This window comes from Notechis scutatus, chromosome Z (assembly GCF_049901735.1).
Source record: "Notechis scutatus isolate UNSWTSFEM ecotype Mainland chromosome Z, rNotScu1.2, whole genome shotgun sequence".
NCBI lineage: Eukaryota > Metazoa > Chordata > Lepidosauria > Squamata > Elapidae > Notechis > Notechis scutatus.
The window spans coordinates 122,988,337-122,999,325 of NC_142025.1; the positions used below are offsets into that span (position 1 = coordinate 122,988,337).

General features: G+C 57.8%; 1 protein-coding gene across 1 annotated transcript in view; it reads left to right on the forward strand.

The window, feature by feature from the left end:
* The window catches only part of NYAP1 (neuronal tyrosine phosphorylated phosphoinositide-3-kinase adaptor 1), a 45,437-nt gene extending 34,942 nt beyond the window's left edge, over nt 1-10,495 (forward strand). Inside the window, 9 exon segments of the mRNA XM_087947413.1 lie at nt 582-1,161; nt 1,163-1,392; nt 1,395-1,541; nt 1,544-1,746; nt 1,748-1,820; nt 3,737-3,943; nt 4,222-4,265; nt 4,267-4,332; nt 6,760-10,495. Of these exon segments, the coding sequence (XP_087803539.1) occupies nt 582-1,161; nt 1,163-1,392; nt 1,395-1,541; nt 1,544-1,746; nt 1,748-1,820; nt 3,737-3,943; nt 4,222-4,265; nt 4,267-4,332; nt 6,760-7,017 (1,808 nt within the window). The 3' untranslated portion in view covers nt 7,018-10,495.
* The last annotated feature ends 494 nt before the right edge of the window (nt 10,496-10,989 follow it).

The following is a 10,989-nucleotide window of genomic DNA, read 5'->3' on the forward strand; positions in this document are numbered from 1 at the left end:
CTCTGCTCATCTGACTTTCATCTGATTTTAAGGAACAAAAGGACCAGGGGAGACAGGAGAGCAGCCTTCCAAGATTTGAGGGCCGAGGGGGTTGGACTAGATGACCTCCAAGGTCCCTTCCGACTCTGTTCATCTGACTTTCATCTGATTTTAAGGAACAAAAGGACCAGGGAGGCAGGAGAGCAGCCTTCCAGTATTTGAGGGCAGAGGGGTTGGACTAGATGACCTCCAAGGTCCCTTCCGACTCTGTTCATCTGACTTTCATCTGATTTTAAGGAAGAAAAGGACCGGGGAGACAGGAGAGCAGCCTTCCAATATTTGAGGGCAGAGGGGTTGGACTAGATGACCTCCAAGGTCCCTTCCAACTCATCATCTGATTTGAAGGAACAAAAGGACCAGGGGAGACAGGAGAGCAGCCTTCCAAGATTTGAGGGCCGAAGGGGGTTGGACTGGATGACCCCCGAGGTCCCTTCCAGTTCTGAGATAACGGTCGTCTAAAGAGAGAATCGTCCCCGCTTCCCGGCTGTGGGTGGGCACGGGGGGGCCTTTCTCCCATCCTCTACCTCCCTTTTCTCCGCCAGGGTGCCCGAAGGCCGGTCCGCCGAGCCAAGAAGCCGCCCGCAAGGTGCCTCCGCAGAAACCCAAACGCAGCCCCAACACGCACCTCTCCGTCTCCTTCGACGAGGCCTACTCCGGGCGCCTCCCAGGACCCGCTCCGGGAGGCCCCGCCCTGCAGCGCTACGGCCGCTCCGCGTCCCACGGCCAAGCCAAAGGCTCCGACGTCGAGGAAGACGAGCCGGTTTACATCGAGATGGTGGGGGACATTTTCCGGGGACCCGGGCCGCCGTCGCAAGGCGTCGCCGCGAACGACGACGACTCCGACGAGAGCGAAGCCATTTACGAAGAGATGAAGTATCCGCTGGCCGAGGAATCGGCGGAGGCTCGTCCCAACGGGGGCTTGGCCTCTCCCGGGCACCGGCCGGCCAAGAAGGAGGGCGCCAAGATGGCGCCTGGCAGTAAAACCTCCCCGTGTGACATCCCTGCCCCGTTCCCCAACCTTTTGCAGCACCGCGCCCCGTTGCTGGCTTTCCCGCAGGGCAAGAAGGGCTACAAGGGAGGCCCGGACGGCTCCAAACTACCCGTTCTGTGCCATGCCAAGGATGCCCTCGGCCCCCATGACCCCGCAGGTGCCCAGCCACCACCAGCAGCGAGGCGGGGCCGACAATCCGGCCTTGGCGCCTTCCGGTCGGGCTCGTAGCCACTCGACGCCGTTGCCTCCCCAGCCGGCCGGACAGAGCAAGCCGGACAAGGATTTGCCCGTATCTCACAGCATGATCTGTCCCACCGCCAAACCTGCTCCGCCGGTGGCTTTCGCCCCTTCCGGCTTGCCGGGAAGGACAAGCCCTCCGTCTCGTACACCATGGTCTACTCGGCGGTCAAGGTGACGACTCACACGGCGCCCTCAGAGGCCAAAGCCGAAGAGATCTCGGTGCTGCAGGGCCTGCTGTGCAGCCGGCCTTCCCCCGTGCCGGATGGCCGGCGGGACAGCGGATCTGCCCGTTGCCCGAGCCGCCGCCGCTGGGTATGGTCTGGACTTATCCGGCGCCCTGCGCGGGCTGAAGCGCCCCGGCTTACGAGAGCATCAAGAGCCTGGGACCCAAGGCTTCCTCGGCCGTCAAGATCCAGCTGCGGGACCGGACCTTTGCCAGCATCCACCAGGTGGTGGCGGGGATGAGAGCGGCCGGCCGGCCGGGAGGAAGAGGCCTTTGGCTGGATGCTGCACAGGAGGGCTGGCCTCCGGAAGGGGAAGGAGACCGACAGTAAGGGTGGGCGAGGGTCCCGGGGCGGGTGGGGGCGGAGGAAGGATACGGCGTGTCCGGCAGGCCGGATTCAGGGCGGGGAAGTGACAAAACGGGCCTATTTTTCGGCGGAGCCTCTGTCGGAGGCTCGAGGGTAGCTTCGGCAGGCTTTGCAGGCCGAAAAATGGTGGTCACTTTCGGTATTTCGGAAATACCTGAAGTGACAAAACCGGCCTATTTCGGCGGAGCCTCTGTCGGAGGCTCGAGGGTAGCTTCAGCAGGGTTTGCAGGCGAAAAATGGGCCCTTTTGTCACTTCCGGTATTTCGGAAATACCGAAGTGACCAAACGGGCCTATTTTTTGCGGAGCCTCTGTCGGAGGCTCGAGGGTAGCTCGGCAGGGTTTGTAGGCGAAAAATGGGCCTGTTTTGTCACTTCCGGTATTTCCAGAAATACCGGAAGTGACCAAACGGGCCTATTTTTCGGCGGAGCCTCTGTCGGAGGCTCGAGGTAGCTCGGCAGGCTTTGCAGGCGAAAAATGGTGGTCACTTTCGGTATTTCGGAAATACCTGAAGTGACAAAACCGGCCTATTTTCGGCGGAGCCTCTGTCGGAGGCTCGAGGGTAGCTTCAGCAGGGTTTGCAGGTCGAAAAATGGGCCCGTTTTGTCACTTCCGTATTTCCGGAAATACCCAAAGTGACCAAACAGGCCTATTTTTGGCGGAGCCTCTGTCGGAGGCTCGAGGGTAGCTTCAGCAGGGTTTGTAGGCGAAAAATGGGCCTGTTTTGTCACTTCCGGTATTTCCAGAAATACCCAGTGACAAAACAGGCCTATTTTTCGGCGGAGCTTCTGTCGGAGGCTCGAGGGTAGCTTCGGCAGGCTTTGCAGGCCGAAAAATGGGCCTGTTTTTGTCACTTCCGGTATTTCCGGAAAGACCGAAGTGACCAAACGGGCCTATTTTCGGCGGAGCCTCTGTCGGAGGCTCGAGGGTAGCTTCGGCAGGCTTTGCAGGCGAAAAAATGGGCCTGTTTTTGTCACTTCTGGTATTTCCGGAAATACCAGAAGTGACCAAACGGCCTATTTTTCGGCAGAGCCTCTGTCGGAGGCTCGAGGGCAGCTTCGGCAGGGTTTGCAGGCCGAAAAATGGGCCTGTTTTTGTCACTTCCGGTATTTCCGGAAAGACCCGAAGTGACCAAACGGGCCTATTTTTCAGCGGAGCCTCTGTCGGAGGCTCGAGGGTAGCCTCGGCAGGCTTTGCAGGCCGAGAAATGGGCCTGTTTTTGTCACTTCCGGTATTTCCGGAAAGACCTGAAGTGACCAAACGGGCCTATTTTTCGGCGGAGCCTCTGTCGGAGGCTCGAGGGTAGCTTCGGCAGGCTTTGCAGGCGAAAAATGGGCCTGTTTTTGTCACTTCCGGTATTTCCGGAAAGACCGAAGTGACCAAACGGGCCTATTTTTGGGAGCCTCTGTCGGAGGCTCGAGGGTAGCTCGGCAGGGTTTGTAGGCCGAAAAATGGGCCTGTTTTGTCACTTCCGGTATTTCCGGAAATACCGAAGTGACCAAACGGGCCTATTTTTCAGCGGAGCCTCTGTCGGAGGCTCGAGGGTAACCGGCAGGGTTTGTAGGTCGAAAAATGGGCCTGTTTTTGTCACTTCGGTATTTCCGGAAAGACCGAAGTGACCAAACGGGCCTATTTTTCGGCGGAGCCTCTGTCGGAGGCTCGAGGGTAGCTTCGGCAGGGTTTGTAGGCGAAAAATGGGCCTGTTTTTGTCACTTCCGGTATTTCCGGAAATACCGGTGATAAAGCGGCCTATTTTTCGTCCGGCAAATCCTGAAGAGGCTTCCGTCGAGCCTCCGACAGGCCGAAAAAGCTGTGAGGCGGACGCAGGAGCAGCGCAAGGAACTTGGCCTGCTAAGATCCTTTCCCGCCCTTTTGCAGAGCTCCCGACTGCTCCTCGGCGTGGGAGGGGCGGCGACGGCGCTCCGCCCAAGCCGGAGAAGGAGGAGAAAGCCGCGCCCAGCCACCCGCAATCCGGCATCCCGGTCCGTGCGCCCGCCCTGGAGTGCCTGGCTGCCAAGATGTCCGGCGGCAGGACCAACTTGCCGATCCCTTGCCAGACCTTTCCGGCCTGTCACCGCAACGGAGGTGAGTGTGAGGCACGGAGAGAAAGGGGGTGGGGGGCTTCCTTCTTGGCCAGTGGGAAGGGTCACACACACACACACACACACACACACACACATACACCTGGTAGTTACTCTCTCTTTACTCAACCCAGCAAACTGTGAGAAGAATCCGGCTTTAGGCGGGAGTGAGATCCTTCCTTCCTGCTCCAGCGTTGTAACCTTACGGGCGGGAGGGGAGAGTCGGCTGAGTTTGGAGAGGGAGGAGGACTTACAAGTGTTTTCCTCCCACCCACCACCCAGATTTCACTGGCAGCTACCTCCTGGGCCGCTCGGCCTCCACCTCCCGGCGTCCGACAGGCCGTGACCAACACGCAGAGGCTGTGTAGCCACTCCAGGGACGCAGGCAGCTCGGTAGGTAAGGGGGAGGGCAGGGGAGGGAGGGGTAGCAGGAGGGGGTCCCTGGGACCGCTACGGCCGGGCCGCGTCCCACGATGCCAAGCCAAGGGCTCCGACGTCGAGGAGGACGAGCCGGTCTACATCGCGATGGCGGAGGACATTTTTCCGGGGACCCGGGGGCTCCGTCGCAAGGCGGCGCCGCCAACGACGACGACTCGGACGAGGCGAAGCCATTTAGGAAGAGATGAAGTTGGACAAGTTGGACAAGCCATCGTGTGTGTGTGTGTGTGTGTGTGTGTGTGTGTGTGTGTGTGTAAACTCCACAGATACTTAAAGAGGGAGGGAAAATACTCACAGGACGTAGGTTATTATCTCAGGGAGGGAAACGATATCGAAAAGCGGGACATCCGATGTGGAAAAGGAAGAGTGAGGAGGTCCTTGGGGGCGCTCTTGAGTTGGGAGGTGTCCTTGCAGACGTCTCTGGACCCAACTAGGTTATATCGTCAGTGCTAGAAGGGGAGGAGGAGGAGGAGGAGGAGGAGGAGGAGGAGGAGGAGGAGGAGGAGGAGGAGGAGGAGGAGGAGGAGGAGGAGGAGGAGGAGGAGGAAATTAAAGGGTTGGGGCTCTCCGACCTTGGGGTTTTTGCAGACGTTACTCAACTAGCGAACATTGTTAGTATAAATGATAATTGGTGAACATCATGGAACATTGATGTTGTTCCCTAGTTGGGTCACGAAACGTCTGCAAGGAAAGCAATGTCTGAAAACAACAGGGACTCCATAGTTCTCCTCCTCCTCCTCCTCCTCCTCCTCCTCCTCCTCCTCCTCCTCCTTTTCCTCCTCCTCCTCCTCTTCTCCTCCTCCTCCTCTTCTCCTCTTCCTCCTCCTACCTCTTCCTCCTCCTTTCCTCCTCCTCCTCTTCCTCCTCCTCCTCTTCTCCTCTTCCTCCTCCTATACCTCTTCCTCCTCCTCTCCTCCTCTTCCTCCTCCTCCTCCTCTTCTTCTCCTCCTCCTCCTCCTCTTCCTCCTCCTCTTCTTCTCCTCCTCTCCTCCTCCTCCTCCTCCTCCTCCTCTCCTCCTCTTCCTCCTCCTCTACCTCTTCCTCCTCCTCTACCTCTTCCTCCTCCTCCTCCTCTTCTCTTCCTTCTCCTATACCTCTTCCTCCTTCTCCTCTTCTTCCTCTTCTCCTCTTCCTCCTCCTCCTCCTCCTCCTCCTCCTCTACCTCTTCCTCCTCCTCTACCTCTTCCTCCTCCTCCTCTTCTCCTCTTTCTCCACCTCTTCCTCTTCTCTTCCTCCTCCTCTCCTCCTCCTCTTCCTCCTCTTCCTCCTCCTCCTCCTTCTTTTCCTCTTCCTCCTCCTCTTCTCCTCTTCCTTCTCCTATACCTCTTCCTCCTCCTCCTCCTCCTCTTCCTCCTCTTCTCCTCTTCCTCCTCTTCTCCTCTTCCTCCTCCTCTCCTCCTCCTCCTCTCCTCCTCCTCCTCCTCCTCTCCTCCTCTTCCTCCTCCTCTTCCTCTTCCTCTTCCTCCTCTCCTCCTCCTCCCTTCCTCCTCTTCCTCCTCCTCCTCCTCCTTTTCCTCCTCCTCCTCTTCTTCCTCCTCCTCCTCTCCTCCTCCTCCTCTTCTCCTCTTCCTCCTCTTCTACCTCTTCCTCCTCTTCTCCTCTTCCTCCTCTTCTACCTCTTCCTCCTCCTCCCTCCTCCTCCTCCTCCTCCTCCTCCTCCTCTCCTCCTCTTCCTCCTCCTCTTCCTCTTCTCTTCCTCCTCTCCTCCTCCTCCTCTTCCTCCTCCTCCTCCTCCTTTTCCTCCTCCTCCTCTTCTTCCTCCTCCTCCCTCTCCTCCTCCTCCTCTTCTCCTCTTCCTCCTCTTCTCCTCTTCCTCCTCCTCTCTCCTCCTCCTCCTCTTCCTCCTCCTCCTCCTCTTTTCCTCCTCCTCCTCTTCTCCTCTTCCTCCTCTTCTACCTCTTCCTCCTCCTCCTCTTCCTCCTCCTCCTCTTTTCCTCCTCCTCCTCTTCTCCTCTTCCTCCTCTTCTACCTCTTCCTCCCCCTCTTCCTCCTCCTCCTCCTCTGCTCTGCCCGCCACCCTCAGCTGAGGGAGATGCTGACCGATGACCGGCAATTTGGGGGAAGGCCCTTGGTCCCCAAGCAGGGGCCCGACAGAGCCAAGACGGAAGGACCAGGTTCTCGGGTCGGCCCGTCCGCGTAGACCCCTCCCCTTTGTTTCTGCAAAGGGCTTTGGCTGGCCGAGCGGGTTTCAGGGGTGGGAGGTGCCCGCAGGCTTCCCGCCCGCCGGCGGAGATTCCCCTCCCGCGAGAGAAGCCCCCCTCGATCCCCGACGTCTCCGCCTCTGAAGCCCGGCAGGGCGCGAAAGGCCCACGCGGGGGTCCGCGCCGGCGTGCGCCAAGCCGGGTCTCCTGAAACCCCTCTCCCCGCTCCTCTCTCCCGCAGGCCCTGCCCTACGCCCCGCTCCCTCCCGCCGAGGCGCTCCAGAGCTCGCGCCAGCGGGACGGGAAGCTGCTGGAGGTGATCGAGCGCAAGCGGTGCGTCTGCAAAGAGATCAAGGCCCGGCACCGCCCGGAGCGAAGCCTCTGCAAGCAGGAGAGCATGCCCATCCTGCCTAGCTGGCGGAGGAGCACGGAGAGCCGCAAGTCGGGCACGCCGCCCTGCCGCCGACAGCAGACGGTGCTCTGGGACACGGCCATTTGAGGAAGGGCAAGGGGCTGAGCCCGAGAACGGGTGCCTTTGAGCCGGTCGAGACCGGCTGGCGGCCGGAACTCCTCCTTGGGGGAAGCGAGACGCAGACTCGGAAGGGAGCTGACCCCACCCCACAGGGCAGCCGGAAGGACATCCGGGGCGACTTTTCTTTCACGGCGGGGGGAAGAAGCCCCCGCTCCACGCCAGCGGGCGCCAGAGGCGGGCATAGCGGCAGCCCGGCGGAAGTACCCCGTCGAGCGACCGGTGCTGTAGGACCGTTTTCGACCGGTCTCGTGGTGGGGAGGGGTTAGGGCAAGGGCTGCGGAGGGGTCCTACATGTGGGGCTAAAGGAGTCCCTCTTCTCCTGGGCCAAAAAGCGGCTGGCGGGGCAGGGGGGTCCACTGTATTCCTTTCCCCTCCCCTCCCCGGTTGGGTTTCTTCCACCTTTGAAAACGAAAGAGGGAAGCGCCAATTTTGGAGGTGCCTCGTGTCCACCACCCCCTCCCGTCGTTCAAGGCCTGCAAAATCCTTCCGTTTTCGGAGCCTTGCGGATCTCAAGACTCGTCTGCGAGAACTCGGAGAAAGAGAAAAAAGGGAAGGAAGGAAGGAAGAGAGAGAAAGAAAGAAAGAAAGAAAGAAAGAAAGAAAGAAAGAAAGAAAGAAAGAAAGAAAGAAAGAAAGAAAGAAAGAAAGAAAGAAAGAAAGCTATGGATAAGAGCGGAGGAATCGTTCCCGAGTCAGTCTTTTCCAAGTAGTCCTCGGCGTTCCGACGCCAACTGAGCACCACCTTTCCCTCGCGAAGCGAGACGGGGGGTTCGCTTAATCTTGCCTCGTTTTTACGACCTTTCCTGACCCCCGGCGTTAAGGGAATCCGTGAGGTTGATCCAGTTGCCAATTGGGGGTTGTTCAGCGAAGCTGGCTTTCCCCCCGCGGACTTTGCTCGTTCTGACGGTCGCCAAAAGGGGATGCCGTCAACCCCCGGGACACGGTCATAAAGAAAGAGTCAGCACCCGAATGTTGACCGCGAGGAACTCCGCAACCGTCGTAAGGGTGAAAAAACGGTCACTTACTCCCCACACCCAGCTCTGTGATAACTTGGCGAGCGGTTTCTAAACAGACCGTTGTGACTCGAGGACTTCCTGTGCTCCGAGACGGGCCGCTCTTCTCCTTAAAAGTTATCCCTCTTCCAGTTCGAGCCCAACCGCCGTTTCGAGCCCTGCGACGGAATCCGAAAGCAGCTTTTTCCAAACTCTCAAAATCGGTGGAAAAGAGAATTGGGGGGAGGACCAAGCTGTTGGAGATAAATAACAACACACACACATACACACACACACACACACACACTTCCCTTTTAGAGGGGGACAGTGCAGGCGGACCAACGCTTGTTGGCTGGAGAACGGCAAAATGTGCCGCGTCTTTTTCCATTTTTTACTTACCTGGTTTGCCGAAAACCGCCGATTCTCCCCTCCGACCTCCCACCAAAAAGAGCGGAAAGTTTGAACGGAAATCAGGACTGCTTGGGATTTGATCTGATTTTTAAGGGTGGGGGTGGGTGGGAGGAGTTTGCAGCGGTTGTTAAACGAGGCAGTGAGGGTTTTTGCGGTCGTCGAAGCACACGGAAGGGAGTAGAATGAAGTCTCGGTCCTCGGCAGGAAGTTTTGTGTTTCGAATTCGAGAGCGGCGTCGCTCCAAAGTTCGACGAACTTTTACGGAGGGGCGGACTTCCAACTTCCTGAATTCCCCCCCAGCCAGAATTCTGGGGAGTTGGAAGTCTACCCCCTTCTTTAAAAGTTCGCCAAACTTTTGAGAAACGGCGTTCGAGGCACGACAAAAATAATAATAATAATAATGATTGGATCCTTCTTTTGGGTTCTGGAAGAGTCGGGAATTGCAGGGTTCCTAAGCAGGTCAAACACAGGGTAGACCATGGTTTAAACTTGTGCCAAACTCCCCGTTCTACGTTCGGACCCTCGCCTGGACCCGGGTGGGAACGCCCGCTTCTCCAAGCCCCGCCTTGCCTTGTCCCCCAAAAAGAGGGAGCCAGCCAGTCTTTTAGTCAGCCCGCCTCGGCATTTGGCGTTGTTCGTCGGCAAACCAGTCTTCCATCGTTCCAACCGCCTTTCCCGGTTCGTGCCACGCTCCGGTCTACCATCTCTCCGCCCCTTGCTGCGGCGGTGGGTGGCCGCCATGCTAAATTTTGTTCCCTGTGCCACCCAGGCTGGGCCTCAGAATCAGGGACCTGGGAAGTCATCTAGCCCAACCCCCTCTGTTCGAGCAGGAGCGGAGACGCAAAGGGAAGCGAAATGCGCAAGGATCAGCCCTCCCCGTGGTGGGATTCAACCGGTTCGCAGCGGTTGCGGAGATCCGGTTGTTTAATTTGGCTTCACACAAGTGGCTGTCCCATCTCTTCAAGGCCTCCTTAAGCTTCCCCCAGCAGTAGCGGTATCCTATAGGTTTTGGAGCGGTTTGGGCCAACCGGTTGTTAAAAGAGCCGACGATCAGCTGAGACGCAAAGGAAGAGAAAAAGCGCAGTGTGGTTGGATTCCGCCGATTTGCAGCGGTTAGGGAGATCCGGTTGTTTTAACTTACTTGAGCCGGTTTTGGTGAACGGTTTGTTGGAAGAAATGATTCGGGCGGAGAACCGGGGTGGGAATTTAGCCGGTTCGGCCCGGTTCTGCCAAGCCGATAGCATGTGACGGGCAGCAGAAACCGGACCAGTTTTCTCTCCACCCCTCTGCTGTTTGGCCATCCCCGCCTCGCCCGGGTTCCCATCTCACCTTTTGATCCTCTGAATTGGTGGCGCGGCGCAGAATCGCGGCCCGCGGCAGCTCGTAGCACAGCTGCCTGCATGCCAGGTGAAGCGCGCCCCACCAAGCCGCGCCCGCTGGACCGGTGGTCCAAATATTTGAGTCCCACCACGGCCTCCCACCTGCCGCCCCCACGCTCTTCTCTTCTTTATCCTCTCAGCTGATCGGCGCTGCCAGGTGTGCGGAAAGGTGCAAGCCAGCATTAGGCGAACCCCCCCACCCCGAACCGGTGGTAGTTTAAACCATTTGAATCCCGCCACTCTTTCCCGGACAATGTCCGGATGGTCCTGCTTTGCGTTGAGGTCTCCGTACTCCGCAGCCGGAAACCCATTGTCCGGCGTGCGAGGATTTTGACCCACCTCTCGGAAGGTACTTTCCCCCACACCCTCTCTCTCTCCCCCTTCCAATGGCTCTGGGGTCGCTTTAGGATTGGTCCTCTCTCCCCTCGCCCCTCTCTCTCCCCGTTAAGCGCCCTTTCGACTTAAGTGTCCCATTTCTGCTTCCAATTGTGGCTCGGTTCCCCAAAATCATCATCATAAGAATAAGAATGCCACCCGTTTTAACACGGTTAGCGTCCCAAACACTTGGCTGGACCAGTTTCAGACGCTGGCGTGAATCCAGTTTTGCAAAAGGAGGATTGACAGACAACACAGGAGTGACGTGAATTAAAAATATGAAATAAAATCGAAAAGAAACAAGCAAAGATTCCCCTCCTCCTCGAACGATACGGCACCAAGGTGGGGCCCGAGGAGGAATCCAGTTGGAGGGGGGGGTGCTCAAAGACCCCCCTCCCCAACCCCCACCCCCCCCCCCCCCCGATTTAAATATTTGACAAGGTTGTCTAGTGTTTAGCAAGAGGAAACTGCTTTGCAAAAATTATTTATGCTGGGGAATTCGAGGGAGGGTATTTATATATTAAAAAGAGAGAGAGAGAGAAGAAGAAAAAAACGGAAGGAAAGACAATAAAAATGGTCCCGCTGGTTAATCCTTTTTCTGGGTGACTTTCCTTCACTCCGGTCTCTATGTCCATCAAGGGGTGGCTGCAGAATTCTGGGAGTTGGAGTCCATTCACTTTAAAGCTAAACAACTGAGGGATTCTTGGAGTTGGAGTCCATTCACTTGAAAGAGGGGATTCTGGGAGTTGGAGTCCATTCACTTTAAAGCAAAAACTGGGGAT